This window comes from Cyphellophora attinorum (assembly GCF_001299255.1).
Source record: "Cyphellophora attinorum strain CBS 131958 chromosome Unknown Contig4, whole genome shotgun sequence".
NCBI classification, from domain to species: Eukaryota; Fungi; Ascomycota; class Eurotiomycetes; order Chaetothyriales; family Cyphellophoraceae; genus Cyphellophora; species Cyphellophora attinorum.
This window is the reverse complement of record NW_017253232.1, coordinates 290,244-309,878: the sequence shown is the minus strand read 5'-3', so window position 1 is coordinate 309,878 and position 19,635 is coordinate 290,244. Positions and strand designations below refer to the sequence as shown.

At 53.2% G+C, this 19,635-nt stretch overlaps 4 protein-coding genes across 4 annotated transcripts; 2 read left to right on the top strand and 2 right to left on the bottom strand.

Annotated features, from left to right (window-relative positions):
• Nucleotides 1–426: 426 nt before the first annotated feature.
• Nucleotides 427–2,738, bottom strand: AB675_6208 (uncharacterized protein; the record flags this gene model as incomplete). The annotated part of the gene is made up of 5 exons (XM_018146483.1): nt 427–679; nt 760–1,515; nt 1,562–1,968; nt 2,137–2,442; nt 2,502–2,738. The coding sequence occupies 5 exons, from the start codon at nt 2,736–2,738 to the stop codon at nt 427–429; spliced, it is 1,959 nt and encodes a 652-aa protein (XP_018003844.1).
• Nucleotides 2,739–3,729: 991 nt separating this feature from the next.
• Nucleotides 3,730–9,415, bottom strand: AB675_6207 (Chitin synthase 8; the record flags this gene model as incomplete). The annotated part of the gene is made up of 4 exons (XM_018146482.1): nt 3,730–3,761; nt 3,813–3,950; nt 3,998–5,811; nt 5,862–9,415. The coding sequence occupies 4 exons, from the start codon at nt 9,413–9,415 to the stop codon at nt 3,730–3,732; spliced, it is 5,538 nt and encodes a 1,845-aa protein (XP_018003636.1).
• Nucleotides 9,416–11,138: 1,723 nt separating this feature from the next.
• AB675_6206 (Chitin synthase 6) lies at nt 11,139–16,528 on the top strand (the record flags this gene model as incomplete). Its single annotated transcript, XM_018146481.1, has 4 exons — nt 11,139–12,525; nt 12,551–15,011; nt 15,065–15,409; nt 15,463–16,528. The coding sequence occupies 4 exons, from the start codon at nt 11,139–11,141 to the stop codon at nt 16,526–16,528; spliced, it is 5,259 nt and encodes a 1,752-aa protein (XP_018003711.1).
• Nucleotides 16,529–17,585: 1,057 nt separating this feature from the next.
• AB675_6205 (Cyclohexane-1,2-dione hydrolase) lies at nt 17,586–19,609 on the top strand (the record flags this gene model as incomplete). Its single annotated transcript, XM_018146480.1, has 4 exons — nt 17,586–17,605; nt 17,655–17,697; nt 17,749–17,871; nt 17,918–19,609. The coding sequence occupies 4 exons, from the start codon at nt 17,586–17,588 to the stop codon at nt 19,607–19,609; spliced, it is 1,878 nt and encodes a 625-aa protein (XP_018003967.1).
• Between the last annotated feature and the right edge of the window lie 26 nt (nt 19,610–19,635).

Genomic DNA, 19,635 nt, shown 5'->3' with positions numbered 1-19,635 from the left:
GAATCCAGGCTGGTGAAGGAAGTAGTGGTTTCATGCCATGGAAATCGACTTTTGTGGATAGCAGCATAAGATTACGAACACGGAGTTTTCTTCCTTCACCATGCTGCTCACTTGACTACTTACTACCTGTGTATGTGCACCAACTTCGACTAACGTGGTATCTTGTCGACCAGTGACATATCACTCCAGCTCTCGGGGTCCGTTCGATGGTGATGGGTCAATAGCCACACGGATTCTAGGAGACCCCTGTATCCACAGAAGATACTGTGCTCGATACTTGGGAAAAGGGCCGTCCAGAGAACGGGGCTTGGCTGCGCTTGGATAACTTGGTCCTGGTGAGTTGTTCAACATGCATAGCAGTTCATCATCAGTGGAAGGAAGCGCTGAGGACGAACTAATTACCTGAGTCCGATATAGACATCTTCCTCAAAATCCACCAACACCTCTCACACGATCGACGGCGCCCTTGACACCCTTGAACCACGCCATCTTCCCAGCGTCCGCACCTATCGAGCCGTCCGCCATCTTGCCATCTTTGTCAACCCAACAGCCCACCAACTTGTCCTTCGACGCATCGCCCTTTCTTACCAGGCCGTACTTCCACGTGTTCTGGTTCCGTCGGATGCCTTCCTCTAGTTTTCGGACGACTAGGGAACTTTCCATCATGACGTTGATCTCCCTGGATCATTCTGTTAGTGTCCGTAACGAAAGAAGGCAATCGAGAAAGTGCCGCTGAGAGGGAGGAAGGGGTGCACGTACTGTGAATGGTACCAACTCTGACTATCCTGATTCCCACTCCCACAAATCGCAATCTCCTCGTCGATGATCATCAGCTTAATGTGACAGCTCCTCGCCTTGTGACTGTTGTGTATCGGCGCGATCTGATCTTTCCCGATGTAGTGGTACATATCCAAGTTAGCATGAAACTCAGGCTCGAGCTCTTTGTACAGCTTATGCGCCACGCCCTCATTGTGTCCGCCCTGCAGGGGAAGAAGCTCGCCGGCGTCGTTGTAGCCAAGGCAGGTGATTAGGTCCAGTTTGATGCCGCGCCGTGCGGCGGCGAGGAGTTCGGGGACTAGGTCTTGGGCGTTGAGGTTGGGGGTTTGGATGAGGATTGATTTCTTGCAGTTGCGGAGGGCGGAGATGAAGGCGATGTTCTGAGGGACTTTGAGGGAGGAGAGGTTTGGTGCGCCGTAGGGTGGACGCGAGACCATGGCGATGGGGAAGGGATCGTGGACGGGGACGGGAATGAGAGGGGTGATCATGTCCTCTGGACGTGTGATGTCTGGGGCGTTGGCTTTGGTGTTGTTGCTGCTCATCGTGTTGAGATGGCGGGCGATGGCATCTATGCGGCGCTCGGAAGGATGTGGGTTCATGGCGGCTATTGAGCGGAGGAGCTCGCTGCCTAGGTCTGGGTCGTAGTGTGGAGCTGATGATGTGTGTTGCGGAAGTGTTGTTTGAGCCGCCTCGCTGGCGACTTTTGTGAGGTCAACGTTGCCGTTGGCCAGGTCCTCGCTGTGACGACGTCAGTACAGCGCGAACTAATCCGAGCTGGACTTACCTGTATGTCTTCACCTGGCTGCCATTTGCATGAAATAGGGAGCCATGGTTGCCCAGCTGAAAGGTTGGCGGGTGCGTGTCTGTTGCTGAACTGCTGAGTAATGGTAGTGGTGGAACAAGGGGATCATTCCACGTTGTGATGGCGGTGTCGTAGATCGAGTCGACAATCGGTCCCTCCAGCTGTACGCACATCTCCATGTTGTCGTTGTCCTGGATGTTGTCGGACTGCACCAGAGCAATTCGCCTGTCGACGACCATGAACTTTGCGTGGAACGTGCCCAACATTGGCCGATGGTAGTTCACGACCTCGATGTCGACATTAGGTATCTCCTCGGGATGAGGCAGTCTGATAGCTCCATTAGGGTCCGCGTAAGTGGCCTCAGGGACTTTCTGGTGATTCTTGATGAACTATAGCACAGCATCAGTCGTGCTCAGCACTGCAAGACTGTGCTCAAGGGCATTGACTCCCGGACACTGGGACGAGCACCTTCCGGCACTCCAAAACCTACGACGCTCTCGCAGACACTCCGCAACTCGTCTGCGACATGATCCTAACAACGCTCGTGTCTCACTCACCTGCTTTGCACTTCCCCGATCATATAGCACCTTGACCACTACCCTCCTACCAACCTCGCTCATCCTTCTCGACAACTCCTTAATAGCATTCGAGATCAGCTGCGCCGGCTCCGAATGCATCCAGAAGTTCGTCGCAATGAACACCTCGTGCTCCGCGCGCACAATCAAGTTCGACATGTGGCGCGCAATATCTGGGATGCCGGAGATGATCAGTAGCGGACAGACGCCATGGGTACCGGTCAGGGACGGAGAGCAGACGTTGACGAGTGGGTCGGCGTTGTAAGAGAGGAGGACGTCATGGTAGATCTGGTTCTGTGGTCAGTCCCGCAGTATAAGACGACGGAGTCGTGGTGTGGTTTTCGCACTCTCAAGAACAGCTCGCTCGGCCTCGTATGGCCCCATCTGCCGCAATCGAACGCGCGATCGAGGTCGATCTTTTCATCGATGTTGGCAGTATCGTTGGCCTGGTCGGCAGCGTGCTCAGGATGCGTGCCATAGAGCCTCTTCGCGATGTGCTCTGGGGCTTCGGACGGATTCTTGGCCAGCTCAGAAGTCACGCTCCTTGGATCTCGACATAGTTGGTATGTCCGTTCTGATATCATGTTTGCCGTTATGTTATGCTCTAACCCGTACACGTGCTATCCACAAGGCGCTTCTGCTGAGATACACGACCCGACTGTCCAGATCAGGCACCTACTTCGAAGCTCTGCTCCCCAGACAGGATTTCTATGACTGGACACGCGAGCTCGAGAGACCGCCATGGCCAATATGGCTGGCCCAACCGGTTATACAGCTTTCAGCCCAGCAGTGCAGCGCTGAGGAGGTAGCATGACATAAGTTACCTAGTTCACTGAACCCTGCGGGAACCGTGTGTGTCACTGGTACCCTTTCTCGCCGAGAACACGCAAGGCTTACGCGGCACTCGCCTAAAATCCTGCTGCAGAGCTCTCGCCCCTTCATGCATCACGAGCGATGATGCGCATCATGGCAATCATTAGCATTCCGTCGCAATGCCAAATCGTGGTGCCGAAAGCTTGTAGAGCTTGTCAATGTCGGATAGCTCATGCGACCTATGGTCAGTCATCTACGCCGTCATATGCTTTTTAGGCTTTGAAGCCCATCATGACCGAGTTCCAGAAAATCAGAAGTCCCGCCTCAGAAGAGGCAGTCAGCCTGCCAAACCGGGACTTCTATCGGGGACGGGGCCAGCGTTGCGAACACCTGTTCGACAAAATGGCCTTGCGTCCGATAGAAATTCCGATTGGAAAGGAGGACTGCTTTCACTTTCACTCTCGCAATGCAACCCGATGTTGTAAACTGTAAGGAGCCAACATGCCTCTTTGGAAAAAAAATGTGGCACGAGCATTCGATAGGAAGAAGGATCTCGAGCAGTGAAGATGTGCAAAATCTGAAATTGTACACAGGCATCCGCACGGATTCCAGATGGCCATATCTTCGTTCATACGACCGTGAGTATTATATATATAGGTCAAGGGCACCGAGCCCAATGCAAAATGCTCCTCCGCAGCTCACGCTCTATCCTGCTAGTTCATTAGACGCTGATGCTGAATGGCTGCAAATGGACAGCCAAATCTATAATTGCCCAGAAAGGACAGCTTCCGTTGCTGAATTGCATGTTAGCTAAAGATTCTCATCGAAAACGAAAGGTGACTTACCACTCCCTATATATGCCCTCTTCGCGTCAAGATTGCAACTGAATCGCCTTTCCAACTCTTGTTTGACGCTCTTCTTCGTGACTGACATCAGATCCGCTGTTCGGAGGATCTCTCTGATTTCTTGTAGCAGCATGTCGTCTGTAGGCAGGCCAGTAAGGTCTGACATCTCCATGTCGGCTACCGACCTTCCGGTGCCGCCAAGAAGCTCAGACGCAGGCAACGACACCGAGATTGGGTGTATGCCATCGGAGCGCCGTACACGCTCTGATTCACGTCGAATTGCGAGACAGAGCGTGACTGTGCTAACAAATGCTGCTGATCGCCACCGTAGACAGACCCAGTGGGATAGTAAGACTTCGTTCCGTAGCTGTAGCCAGACATTTCAGACTTGGTATCATCTCGTTGTGTTTGCGCATCCCACAGTTCGGCCTGGTATTCCTCCCACTTCTTCTTTGGAATCGAGTCAGGGTCGAACTTGCCCTCGTCAGATACGAGGATCTGATTGCCACTCTCTCCAGTGACAAGGCGCGTGTTACCCCAGCTGAAGTCGTCCATGTGCCAAAAGGCATACAGTGGCAGACCCAGCGAAAACACAGGCATTGCCAGAATGTATATAATCATCCAGGCAATCATCTCCCACTTTCGGCGAAGGATGAAAATGATGGCTTGTAAACCATAGATTGCTCCGAGCAAGACAAAAGCCATGAGAGGCACCACGCTTGTGTCGATGGCAAGAAGCACGATCAAGTAGACAATGTAAGCCACTGCCACAGGGGCAATCAAGGTGGACAAAAGATCCAGGAAGACGATGAATCGCATGCTGAAACAACAGAAGCCGCAGAGTTGCTGGAGTGGGATAAGCTCCATCAGGTTGTGAACTGTACTGTTGATCCATCGCCGACGTTGTGACATGAAGACCGCCCAAGAGTCAGGCGCGATAGTCCAGGCATGTGCATTGAAGATAAACTTCGTCTTGAACTTCGGGTGATGCTTCAGAAGAAGTGTTGTGAGATAACGATCCTCTCCAAGATGAAGGAGATTTTTCATGTGTAAAGTGTCGACACGAATCTCAGAATAGTCCTCGCAGATCTCCTTGCATACAAACAGGGGCTTGCCAGTCTCTGCTGCACGGATCCGGTACATGCTGAAGCAACCAGGCAAGCACGTCACGGAGCCGAATAGCGATTCGAAGGCTTTTGTCAAATTATGCGAGATGTAATACTCGTACACTTGTATCATGGTGATGATCGACGATTTGGAATTGCTGAGAGACGTCTCGCCGCAGACAGCAATGATCCGAGTATCGTGTAGGAATGTCGAGATCATTCGAGTGGCCGAATCCGGAGCGACAACAGTGTCAGCGTCGATCTGTAGCATGAACTCGTAGAAAGTGGGGTTGACGCCGATGATGTTCCGGATTTGATGATGCATCTCCAGCTCCAATGGACTCATAGGCAGGTTGTAGTGAACCCTGTTGAGGAAGCGCATAATCACCATCTGCGAGTCTCGCTTGCCCCGATTGCCAGGACGCGACACCTCAGAAGGCTTGCCAACCTTGACAACAACCATGAATGGCACAATGTGACCTTGAACTTCGTAGAGGCCTGAGTATACCTTGCCCATGTTGTGCTGTTTCATGCCTTCACCGAGTGACTCAAAGCTTAACGGCTCGGGATCAACAGTTTCTGATACGCCCAAGATGTCAAGGACGATTCGTGGAGTCGGCCTGTCGTTACCCTGTCCTATGATCATGCCGTCGCAGACAATGATGAGCAGTTTCCGCTTGTCATCATACTTCATGCGTGCAGCAGAATCAATGGCTCGGCGGAGTGACTCCTCGTCTTCTGTGTAGGCCGGAACCTGACAAATGACGAACTTATCCAAGTTCTCGGGCAACGTCTTGCGACTGAATTGTAGAGCCGCAAAGAACTTGAATCCGATGACGGAAACGAGCAAGATCGAGATGGCGAGTAGGATATATCGGGCGAACAAACACTGGCTGAGTTCCTGGTGTCGGTCACTCCAACGAAGAAAAGGTTATCCAGGCACGTTTGCATGCGATTTTTCTCCCCTATGCCTCCTGGCAGAGTCAGAGCATCCCAGTAGCGGGAGACATCTTGGCCTGAGCGTTGCTGGAAAAGAGCCACAACAGCATCACTCATGAAATCTGTGTCAACATCTGTTGGTCGTTCCTCGCCTTCTGCGACTCCGATGCTACGGCCTCCAGTGATGTAATTCGTGAAATCGTAAACGCGGTCGTGGATAATGGCAATCGATTTCTGCTTCGTAGAGAGCGTTTTCACATACTGCGGCGTGTAACCTATGTCACCCTTCTTGTAATTGCCCGCGAGCACCATACGCTGCTCAAAGAACCAGTCTGGTCTCGGGTCATTGGTGAAAGACCTAAAGTCGTGATATTTGCGATTTGGATCATCCCCACTGATGACATTCGCGGTTCCGCTGATGTTAGTTGAAGTGTAGTCCAATGTGACGTGGGGGTCGACGCTGCCATCCTTGCCATTGCACAAGGCACTGACTTGTACTGGGAACAGACCAGTGATGTCGAGACCAGCGTAATTCTCCAGGTCCTTCGTCGGGACAATGCTCGGGTAATGGTTTGGTGCAAATGCGCCCAGATCCAAGACAATTCCACGGAGTGAGGCGTAAGAAGAAGTGCCCTTCCCATCGTGACTTGACAATTCTGCGGCTGAAAACACATTCTGTCGAGGACAGATCAGCTCTGGGAAGACCACGATGAAGAAGCAGGCGAAGAGGCAGAAGAACCAGATCATCATGTTGATGGCGAGCTTCTCCCTCCAAGCGACTCGAACATCTTTGCGCGGCATGCGACCAAGCCATTTGATGCTGAAATCGGGAATATACCAAGTGAGGAAATAGACCACAAACAGCCAGCGCTTACGTTTGCCAGTCGTGGCGATCACATCGATTTCTTCCAGTTTCTTCTTGTTGGCCTTTTCTGCCAGTTCTTCTTTCGTGTCCATGTTGCGGAACATATCGCCTTGATGGAACGCGGAAGCGCCGGCTTCAGATTTGGTGTCAATCTCTCTGGCACCGAAATATCCAGCTCCCTTTGTCTCATCACCATATATATATGAGCCTGCGCCAGGAGTGTCGCCGGCGGAGTGTAATCGAGCTTTCGAGTCAGAAAACGGATTACCACCTGGCGTGCCTATCGACAAGCCATCGTCGTCAACGCCGTAGAATTGAGCAGCTTGCGTACCTGACACAGCTACCGATGCCCAACACCTTTCGCTCAAGAACACGCCAGTCGTTCCAATCTTGAATTCGTTTGGCGGCCAATTCTTGGCATCAAGAACCAGTTGGGTCTTCTCGGCATCGCTGCCAACCACACCAGGGTCAAAATCGACCAGGCCTAGGAATTCACCGAATGGCAGGAATATGCTGAAGTCGGCTGTGCGCAGACGCTGACTGATTTCCGCTATGCCTAGTATTTGGATCTGTTGTCGGACGCACTTGCTGTCGAACTGATTCGCTATCCGGCGATCGTTCGGCTTCAGGCAAAAGATGAAGTAGTTATTGACGTTCGGAGCGGTCAAAGACTTGGTGATGTTGTCCAGAGACGATAGGAACTGCGACGCAGCGCCCTGTGACAGGCCTCCTGCATTGTCTTTTGTTCGACGAAGGATAGCCTCGCCAGCTTGAGATTCGTTTTCCTGTGGTTCTGGAGAACGATCCGCACGACGGCTCGCAAGACGTGCGAGCTGATCGTGCTTGCGACGGGCCATGCTAGGCTTTCGGAGCGGTTTCGAGCTCACCTGCGCCTGCATTATGGCTGTCTTCTCTGCTGGATGGGTCACGGTCGTTAAAGCCTCCTGGCCAAACAAGTTGCCCACGAAGTCGCTCTTAGTAGTCTTCATGAGATTCATCAAGTCTCCGGCAACCGTATCTCCGTTGGCTTCCACCAGACCATTGACTGGGTACTCGACTTCTCCAGCATAATGGCGAACAGAGAAAGATGCAGCCAGGTTCGTTGTAGCAAAATTGCTGCCCGGCATCTTAGCAGTCGAGCTACTGACGGTTATTGACTTGTTCTTGTTCTCGAATTTCTTTCTCAGGCTCTCGAGCAGTTGCATGTCAGAGCGGCCGCGCTTCGTCTGATCATCCAGTATGGCAAGAAGACCTGTGCCGTGCTTCAGCAGGCCACGAACTGCGTCTGAGTTGTCAAAGAATGTTGCTGCAGGCACACTGACTTCCTCGCGCTCTAGCATCTCCGCAGGCCGTTCAAAAATGCTCTGCAAGCAGATATTGTAGAGAGATTCGGATGCAGCATTGTTCAGTAGCTGATCGAGTACGGAACCCGTCGAGGTTTGATCCGCGAAACCTGGGAAATCGATTATTGAGACGGTGTTGGCAACAGCATCTTCGGCCGCGCATGTCCTTTGATTGATGCACTCGATGATATAGGCCACTAGAAGAGCGTACAAGGTCCTGGCCAATTCGTCCGCGCTCTCACGCGCACCCTTGGGATCTAGCATGACCGTAACGCGTTCACGGTGAATGGTCTTGGTCTTGTAGCGTAAAGACTCCTCGAGCTCGGCAGCCCCAAGCCCGAGGAATGCTGCTACCAAACCCAGAGTCTCCGAGTTCTTGACCATCGTGACGCTCTCGCCGCCCTCATGAGAATACCCACCGCTTTCCTCTGCAGCCGTGGCCGTAGCCTGGCCCACTCCGAACTCAAGCTGGCCAATATGGAGGATTGCAGCAAGGACCTGACAGATCTCTGCAATATCTCCCCTTGGAAATTCCAACTTCCGAAGTGCTGTCTTGAAATGCTGAAATCCTTCGGCATCGTTAATGCCGACTTTCAATTGAGTTGGATGTCCGAGGTATCTCCACCTTTTCTGTGCAGCGGAGGATGCTGACCTGTGGAGGCCTGTGGCAGCGGATTTTGTGCCTGTTGACTGCTCCAGCCCAAGATGTTCTTTCTCGGCGGCGCTCGTACCAGCCAGCAAGTAGTATAAGACATGATAACTTCGTTCGCCCGTCGGCACGGCGGTAACACGGCTTCTTTCCAGTCGATGATCCAGAAGTTTGCCGCCAATCAGGGTCGGCTTGGCGGATGAGGCGTCGTATTGGAGTTCGTAGAACAAGCCGGCCTTCGAGGCTGTCTGTGTGGTGGAGGACTTCGTGGTCGTCAACGTGTCAAAGACGTATGCGGCCAGAGAAAGTCTATTTGATAGTGGTGTCGAGGATAGGCCCAGAAAAGCAGAGAGCAGGTGGGACCTGATGGTGGTCTTGCCTGAGCCAGATTCACCGAAGAAGATGACGGCTTGATCCTCTGCTCTTGACCCAAGACGTGTCCACGCCCGCCTCGCCAGGTCCTCAGCCTCCGCAGCTGCGCTCCCTTCTTTGCCACCATTTGGACCCCTGGTCGCCGATGTATATGTGTTGAGACACACAAGTGCCTGAGACGACAACTTGGCTGTGGGCAAAGAGACATGAAATCGACTAGCCAAATGAGCTGTCAAGTGGGTGTCCGACTGTAGGTGAGGAGGAAGAGCTGGCAAATTTGGTTGAGCATGAGCCGGCTGGTTCGCTCCTGCCGCTCCTACAGCAGCCATGTTGCTTGAGGAATAGAACTTTCAGGTGCCTCGCACCGTCCGAGTGGTTGCTACACCAAGCCGTCACAGACCGTTAGCACATCGGTCTCGAAAGCGAGCGTATTGTCGGAGTGAAGGACTCGACTTCGTGCAGGTGCTGGCTGCTGAATGCTGCGATCGTTGACACTACTGGCGCGTAGAATATAGTAATGTATGAGCGAGGGTGATTGATACTACGAGAAACGTGAACAGAAAACGAGAGGCAGTCTGTGAGAAGGCCAGACCGTTACTGCAATGGCAATGTAGACGTTGTACACTCGCAAAAAACACAACCAGGTGAGCAGAGTTGACTCGTCGTCAGGGGATTGATAACAAGCCGTCAGACCAAATCTTTTCGCCTCACGCATAAAGTTCCGGGCACTGCGGCGCAGCTCAACCCCTGTTCCTATTCTCGAGCGACCCCAATCGATATGGAATTTTTCACGGCTCACAGCCTCGCTGAGTGCAGTGATCCAGCTGCATATTACTGCTCACGGGGCTACAAAGTCGCATTGTGTACGGAGTCCTAACATCGAATTTATTTGCCACGCTCAGCTGTATACCCGGTCTTCGCATTATCATCTGCTCTAGGCGCGTTGACAGCACCGCGTCAGGAAGCTTTCTCACCAAAGACTGCCGGACGATTGGGTTGCCGGCCCAAAGTCGACCTATCAGAACAGCGAGGAGAATTTGTTTCCCCAGAGAAAGCTATTTCCTCGATCAAGCTCTGTGCCTCAATGGCATCTCGACATATCAAGGGCAAATGATAGTGCTCAAGGAAGGCATTCCCGTGGTGCTGATGAGTGGCGGCCAACCCCAGGCATAAGCCAGCGAACATATGCGGATCATCACACTGGTGTGAGTCTGCGAGGTTTGAGACATACATCTTGTCCAAGACATCGTGAGACTGGAAGGCTCCATTCGCTCTCCGATGCAGATCACAATCCGAAATCGACTCCAGTGCGCTGTCTCGCTTCCCACTTGGCCGATGAATGATCTGATCGATCCAGGCTACTGTTGTCACGTCTTTGTACAAGCAGTGCTGGGGGAATCATCATTATTCAATGATTCAACACGCTGCAGCCAGGCCAGGAATCAGCTGTGTTCATGCACGGCCTACTGCCCTGCAGCCCGCGTTGGCCGTGAGATGGACGTGTTCGGGCCGGCTGATTGGTGGGCCACCTCGAGTCCCTTGCTCTCCTTGCATTAGCTTGCTCATTTTAGCAACCGAAGCAGAAGCTTACCCCTCGATACGTCCCAACCAGGCCCTTGGAGCCCATGGCACACGTCTGACAACTGATTTACACGAGACTCGGTCGTGGTTTTGTTGCACCGCAGTCTGCATTATTTTCGTGGGCAACCCGAACCACTACTCACCGTCGTTGTACCTTGATTCATTGAGCCGCTCTTGTTCTACGATTATCGTGTTAAGACGTGACGCCTGGGAGCTCACGTTGTCCCTTCGCTCTCCTGGCGTGCTTCTGTGTCCTTCGCTAATTGCTGGTCCGGCGCTTTGAAACACAGTCTATATCCTCTCTCAAAATACCGAGAACAACAACGACGGAGATCGAACCGGAACCTTCGAACGTGTATATCTTCCAACAGACTACCCATGAGTACATGAGATTACGAAGGAGTGGTATACTTGGATAGACAGGTCAGTGAAGGCCTTGTCGGCGAAAGTGCGTCGACAGGGGCATTCAAGATGGCGAATCGATACTCGACCTACTCGAATACTTCGTCCGCGGTTGCACCCAGACCAGCCACTCAGCATGCTACCCAAGTCTCTACGACAACGCTACTTAACTCGCTACATGCCATCTACAGTGCAGGCCAGACATATCAGCTCGATGTCAGCACGAGCCTGGCCATCAACACCTGGCTGACCGCGATCAACCCTGACGCACAGGGGCGGACTGGAGGAACTGTTGATGCTGAAATAGCGAATCGAGCTTGGGAGCACGCAAGAAGACGAGCCGAAGATGCGTGCATCGTCCTGGGCTCGTTACATCCCTCGACGCCCTCCCTGCTTACATCCTTCCTACAGCTTGTACCACTCGAAACGCCTGCGGTCGTCTTCACTGCTCTGTCAGCAATCCGGCCGTTCTTGACTTGTATAACGCCGCAAAATGTTGCCGCTGGTCGTCATTCGTCTTTGGCTGTCACATACCACGTAAATCTCAGTGGAAAGGTCAACTCAGTGCGGTTGGCTCTTTCAACGTCAGGAATCGATGTCTCGAAAGGCTTGCTCAACATCCCATCAGAAAAGGGATACCGTGCTTTCGACGTATTCTACTACCTCCTGACGAACGCTTCAACTGCCGCCGAGCGAGAATTCCTCGACCTGAAACACCCCTCAAAATATTCCCTTCTCAATAAGTCCGGCACCTACGACCCACCGACCTACCTCCCCTCCGCCGACGACGCAGCGGCCGCCGAAGACTTCCGCGCAGCAATCAAGGCCATTGGCATAAAAGGTGCTGCGTTCCGAGGCTTTCTTTCCACACTTGCTGGTCTCCTGAAGCTGGGCGAGGCAGCAGGATTTCTGATTGATTCGGAGATCCTGGACGAGGTATGCGAAGATGTTGGTGGTCTCCTCGGTGTAGAACCTGAAGTCTTGTCACAACGGTGCGACACAACCGAGCGAGAAGTCTTCATTGCCGGAGTCTACGAAGCACTTGTCGACTGGGTCATCGCCCAGGCCAATGAGGCTATTGCACAAGATCTCCGCTCGGGAGCGACTACTCCCGATTCGGAGTCTCACGCCGGCGACGAGGTCAGCTTGACTGTTGTGGACATGCCAGGCGAAACACTGGGCAAAGCCGTGGCTCTGAGGAATATTTTCGATGACTCGACAGGCATCAATCTGGAGATGAAGGATGACGGTGTGGACGTGGTTTCTGCTGGACACTCGGTCGTCAAAGAGATGCAAAATGCTGTTGCTGAAGTTGAAGCCGACCTTGGCATAATGAACGGTCCTACCGGCCGAGAAAGAGAACACGATCGCGACCGGCGGCAGGGTGTCCTCGAGAAGATCGGCATCGAGGCCGAAGCTGGAGGCTTCCTGAAGTCACTGCTCTATCCAGTAGAGGGTGAGGCACTGAACTTTGGATCAAGGTCGATTCGATCTATCCGCAACATTAGCTAGTAGCAGGATCTGGTATCAGCTATCTCTGCATCCGACCGACGATGCTCCGAGCACTCTGGCAGCCCTGCCGACTTCGACAACAGCTTGGTCGGCTGGTGCAGTCTCGCGGCAACTACGCGCCTGGAGGCTACCAGAATGGGCCAACCGCCGGAACAGACACCTAGACTTCACGGCCGACTTCGATGTCGACGAGTTCGTCACTCGCTACTCAAGACTTGGCTGCCAAGAAGGTCGTGACGGTATCGAAACATTCATGCTCGAACGAGGATGGACGAATGGAGAGGTTGTCGTCGGCAAAGAGCGCGTCTGGATGCGTGAGACCGCCTGGTGGGAAGCGGAGTCTATGCTGGATCTCAAGCCAGAAGACATGGCATATGACAATGTCAACCCTTTCGCGACAGGCTACTCATCAATACCTCCGAACAACAATAGTGGCTTTTTCCCGCCCATGGACGCGATCAGTGTACAAGACAGCCGGGAGAACCTGGTTGCCCCCGCAGATCGGGCCAGATCGATTGCTCCTACCATGGCGCGCACTGTTCAGACCATCGGCGGAGACTATGGCCTCGGTCCGAAGGGCGATGACCACAGGGATCAGACCCTTTACTACGATCCTGATCTCGGCCGTTATGTTGGAGAACTCGATCCAGAATTTGGCGATCCTCGAGACATTCAGACCAAGAGGACGTCTTTCGGGCGCCAGGTCTGGGTGTCATTTGTCTGGGCGCTTACTTTCTGGGTGCCATCGGTACTGTTACGCTTCGTTGGTCGCATGAAGCGACCAGACGTGCGCTTGGCATGGCGCGAGAAGGTGGTTCTGGTCCTGATGATTTTCCTTCTCAATGCGCTGATCATTTTCTATATCGTCTTCTTCGGCAAGCTACTCTGTCCTAACATGGACAAGGTATGGAATGCAAAGGAAGTTGGCTACCATCAGGGCGCGGATGACTTCTACGTCAGTATCCACGGCAAGGTCTACGATATCACCAAATTTGCGAAAGAGCAACACAGCGATAGCAGCGTCAAGACGACGTCAGATGTCATGCTCCCTTTCGCAGGCCAGAACCTGGACGGGTATTTTCCTCCACCCCTCGACATAGCCTGTCCGGGTCTCGTGACTGATGATTCAGTCGTGCTGCAGCACAATGACAGCAGTGTTATTGATATCAATCCAACAGCAATTCATTCGTCTGGTCCTCGCGCGCAAACTGGTTCGCAAGCGCTCAAGAACGACCGATGGTATCCTGATGTCTTCCTGCCTGCAATTGAGGAGTACTACAAGGGCGATCTAGTGGTGTCGACTGGTCAGATCAGCCAACAGGCCAAGCAGGACAATCGCCAGTGGGTTCGGATCAACAACGACATCTATGATCTGACCGATTACTTTTACACTCTCGGAGCCATGGATGGTTATGCGACCTATTCATTCTTTCCAGAAGAGGTCAGCGACCTTATACAACAGAATACTGGCAGCAACATCGCCGATATGTGGGGCGATTCGGTCATCTTCAAGAACAGTCTCAACTGCATGAACAACGCCTTCTATGTGGGCAAGACGGACTTCCGCGAAACACCAAGATGCAAGGTTCAGGATTATCTGCTGCTGGCATTCATGATCATCCTGGTATTGGTCATTCTGTCGAAGTTCCTGGCTGCCCTCCAGTTCGGCTCCAAGCGCAGGCCTGCGCCTCAAGACAAGTTCGTCATTTGTCAAGTCCCAGCCTACACGGAAGGTGAAGATCATTTGCGGAAGTCACTAGACTCACTCACGGCTCTACAGTACGACAACAAGCGGAAGCTCATCTTTGTTGTTTGTGATGGCATGATTGTTGGTGGTGGCAATGACCGTCCTACGCCCAAGATTGTGCTCGATATCCTAGGAGTGGATCCTAAGATTGACCCTCCTGCCCTTCCATTCCGCTCTATTGGCAATGGCAACGAGCAGCTCAACTATGGAAAGGTCTATTCTGGATTGTACGAATATGAGGGCAATGTTGTACCGTACATCGTTGTGGTGAAGGTCGGCAAAGAGTCTGAGCAAACCAAGTCCAAGCCAGGAAACCGTGGAAAGCGTGACTCCCAGATCTTGCTTCTACAGTTCTTAAACCGTGTCCACCACCGAAGTCCCATGGCGCCGCTCGAGCTTGAAATCTTCCACCAGATCAACAACATCATAGGCGTTGATCCCGAGCTCTATGAGTACCTCCTGATGGTGGACGCTGATACCATGGTCCGAGAAGACTCCTTGAATCGCCTGGTCGCGGCCTGCGCCAACAATACCAAGATTGCTGGTATCTGCGGAGAGACTAGTCTCGAGAACGAAGAACGCAGTTGGTGGACGATGATTCAGGTGTACGAGTATTACATTTCGCACCATCTCGCCAAGGCTTTCGAGTCGCTGTTCGGCAGTGTCACCTGCTTGCCTGGTTGGTAAGTTGCCCTTCTCAGCCATCGCTTTTCAAGCCGGATGCTAACTAGAACAGCTTCTGCATGTATCGACTACGCACCGCCGACAAGGGACGCCCACTAATCATCTCCGACAAAGTCGTCTCCGAATACGCTGACATCGAAGTCGACACGCTACACAAAAAGAACCTTCTCTCCTTGGGTGAGGATCGATACTTGACAACCCTGATGATGAAGCACTTTCCAGCTATGTCATACAAGTTCGTCCCCGATGCTTTCGCCCAAACCGCCGCCCCCGAGACCTGGTCCGTACTACTCTCCCAGCGCCGACGCTGGATCAACTCCACCATCCACAATCTCGCCGAATTGATCTGGCTGAAAGACCTCTGCGGCTTCTGCTGCTTTTCTATGCGTTTTGTCGTGTTCATCGACCTCTTCGGCACTCTCATCCTGCCCGCTACCTGCGTCTACCTAGCTACCTCATCTACCGCGTCGCGACCGGCACTGGCCAGTTCCCACTCTTCTCCCTCATCATGATCGCCGCCGTCTACGGTCTGCAAGCCATCATCTTTATTGTCAAGCGCCAATGGCAGCACATCGGCTGGATGATCATCTACGTCATCGCCTACCCCGTTTACAGCTTCATCCTGCCCATCTACTCGTTCTGGAAGCAAGACGACTTCTCTTGGGGCAATACTCGTGTTGTCATTGGCGAAAAGGGTAACAAGAAGGTCGTTGCCACCACCGACGAAGGCTTCGATCCCCGCTCTATTCCCTTGCAACGATGGGACGACTACGCATTGACCAATAACTTGCCTGGCGCCCGCGGCAACCCTGACAACACCGCTAGCATAATGCACGAGAAGTCCGGCTTCCAAGCCTCCTACCACGATGACCCCGCCATGATGATGGAAATGGACGATATGCGCTCCACCTACTCCTCTGTGAAACCCGCAAGCACCATCCTCGCCGGCTTTCCTCAACAACAACGCGGCGTCAGCGGCATCAGTCACAATCCATACATGCCTCCGCAATCTCCTCTGACACCTTTCGGAAATGGTATGAACAACCGAGCAAGTACCATGACCGGCCTCACTGGGTTCCACGACCAACCTGCCAGCGTTCACGGCCGCAACATGAGCATGCTCAGCCTTGGCAGCCAAGCGCAGCATCAACGCATGCAGTTCAATGGATCACCAGCCCTTCCCGCTTACACAGACATGCAGACCGTCAGCCGCAGCCCATACACCTCAGGGCTTCCTGCCTCGACTTCTCGCCCCTCACTTCTGGGTATCAACAGCAATTCGCGGCCGTCCTCCACAGTCTTGGACTTTCGCGCGGGCCCAAAACTGCTTGCCGGACCCTCGGACTCCGAGCTGGTAGAAGCAGTGCGCTCGGTCCTTGCGGAGGTGGACCTGGACAGTGTGACGAAGAAGCAGGTCAGGGCGTTGGTGGAGCAGAGGCTGCAGTGTGAGGTTCCTGTTGGCGAGCGCAGGAGCTTCTTGGATCGGGCTATTGATGGAGAGTTGGCGAATATGTAGATGTGACAACGAGTTGCTCCAGCGGATCGGATCTTACGAATGAGATTTGTTATATATGGCATGAGCGGACGGACAGGATAGCACGTAATGGGAAGGCGTTCTGCATTTGATTACTCAACTGTACTCGGAGGATAAAAAGAATCGAGGGCATGGAAGCGCACGCAGGTGTCAGATTATCTCCAAGCTATATACATAATATATACAGACTGGTGTGCTGCATGGATTCTTGAGTCTGTCTCCTAGCACTCGAACCTGGACGTGCTCAATGCATCGATTGGACATGAACCACGCCGGACGACTGGATTCGTGGCTTGCTTTGGCAGGTGCCACCCGCGACACGATACGGAGTACGGACGACTTCCGACTCGTCGGTCACGATCTCGACTGCGTGTGCATGGTATGGTTGATAGGTTCCTTGAGCGACCGCTCCTACGCTTCAACGACGAGTGCTCCTTTGCTGAGGAAATCACTCACACGAGGATTGTGACGATGGAATATATTTCTCGCCTTGCGCCCAAGTTCCGCTTGTCTAAGCGGAATTCAAGACCTGTTTGATGCCGCGCCGTTCGCGACGGACAACCATTACCTTCAATCGTACATTCCAACTGACGAGGTCAGCGCTGCAAAGCTGACTACGCATCCCGACCCCGAGCACAAACTGAATTACAAGCAAACATCTTGGTAGGATCCCTTCGGCGACACAAAAGCCACCGATGACGACTCGCGGGATGTCTCCGCCCTCTCCCCCGCGACTTGCAGAAACCGACATCGCTTGCCGCTTTCCGTTGGAGTCATCCCCGGATATGATACTGGTAGTATCCCAAGGTTCGGCCTCTTGGACGTCGTGGCGGGGGTCAATGAGAGCATTATAATAGCCAGAGAAGACGATCAGTTGGTTTGACTTTCAGCTGATATTTTGACTGTGTACAACGAGCCAAACAAGTATACTATAAGCACCGGCGACCACTTCGGGGATTGTTCGTGGCTACTTGGCTTGAACAGTCGGACGGAACACGGATTCAAGACTATCAGGACAACATCAGCAGCAACCGCCATCATGGGTTCCATGGGCAGGCCGTGCGTAGCGCCAGGAGTGTATTCTCTGACTCGTACTGACAGATCATAGGTTATATACGGCATCCTTCGCCTTCTTTCAGTCGCTCTACGAGGTAAGCTCCGTGAAAGCCACGGCTGGCAAGCAAGGACTAAGAAAGACATAGGCCGGCGTGACACATATCTTCGTCAATCTAGGCTCTGACCATCCTTCCATCATGGAGGCCATGGCAAAAGGCTACAATGATCCCCAGGCCAAGTTTCCACGCATCATCACGTGCCCGAACGAGGTAAGCCGGAGCCGTATTACGGCAACGAATGCTGAAGTGCAGACAGATGGTGGCTATGTCAATGGCCGACGGCTATGCTCGATACACTGGAAAGCCACAATGTGTACTGATCCACGTTGATGTCGGAACCCAGGGTCTTGGAGCTGCTGTGCATAACGCAAGTTGTGGCAGAGCACCAGTCCTGATCTTCGCCGGCTTGTCGCCTTACACAATCGACGGCGAGTACAGAGGCTCGCGGACAGAGTACATTCACTGGATCCAGGACGTCCCAGATCAGAAGCAGATCGTCGCTCAGTATTGCCGATACACAGGCGAGATCAAGCGTGGCGCAAATGTCAAGCAGATGGTGAATCGAGCGCTCCAATTCGCGACGAGTGATCCAACCGGTCCGGTGTACCTCTATGGTGCGAGAGAGGCTATGGAAGAGGACATTGAGGAGTACTCTTTGGTACAGGAGAACTGGCTTGGGGTCAGTGCTGCCGCTCTGCCAGAACAAGCAGCAGCGGATATAGCGAAGCTACTTGTGGAGGCGAAGGAACCCTTGGCCATCGTCGGCTTTACTGGCCGGAAGGCATCTTCGGTCGAAGCATTGGTGAAGCTAGCAGACACCATTCCAGGCTTGAAGGTTGTCGATACGGGAGGGAGCGACATGTGCTTTCCAGCAAACCATCCGGCCTCCCTCGGCCTGAAATATGTCGGGGAGAAGAGTATATTGACGGCGGACTTCATACTCGTGGTCGACTGTGATGTGCCCTGGATCCCAACACAATGCAAGCCCAAGCCAGGAACGAAAGTTGTCCATATCGATGTGGATCCTTTGAAACAGCAGATGCCCGTATTCTACATCCAGGCATCTGCTCGATATAAGGCAGACTCGACAACGGCATTCAGTCAGATCAATGCCCACCTCAGCAGCAACAAGGAGTTGACCGCAAAGCTTCAAGACGAGTCCTACAAGACCGCAGCGGAGAAACGTCGTGCGTCACATCAGCAGCGTGTGGACAACATCAAGAAACTGGCAGAGCTCCCATCGGACCACAAAGCCGGTCTCAATATACACATCATCTCATCCCAGATCCGAGCCGCAGTGCCAGAAGACACAATCTTTGCCGTTGAGGCCGTGACCAACGCCGGCTTTGTCTCCGACCAAATAGCGCCCGTTCTTCCCAAAACTTGGATCAACTGTGGCGGCGGCGGTCTAGGCTGGTCAGGAGGTGGCGCCCTCGGTATCAAGCTCGCCACCGACTACGATAATCGCGACCAATCCTCAGGCGACAAGATCGGCACGAACAAGGGTAAATTCGTGTGCCAAATCGTTGGCGACGGGACTTACCTTTTCAGCGTGCCCGGCTCGGTCTACTGGATCGCGCAGAAGTACAAGATTGCGGTGTTGGTGATCGTGTTGAACAATAAAGGGTGGAACGCGCCAAGGAAGAGTATGTTGCTGGTGCACCCGGATGGGGAGGGCAGCAGGGTTGATAATAAGGCGTTGAATATCTCGTTTGATCCGACGCCGGACTATGCCGGGATTGCGAGGGCGGCGAGTGGTGGGAAGGTGTGGGCGGGGTGTGCGAGTAACGTGGAGGAATTGTTGAAATTGCTCAAGGAGGCTGTGGAGGTTGTGAAGGGTGGGACGACGGCGGTGTTGGAGGTCAAGATCGAGGATGGCGAGGTGCCGGTGAAGGCGACAAATGGAGCAGCGAATGGCGCTGCGGACGGGGGCAAGGCTGGTTCCTGATCCGTAGGTCAGCGATGATAGAGAAA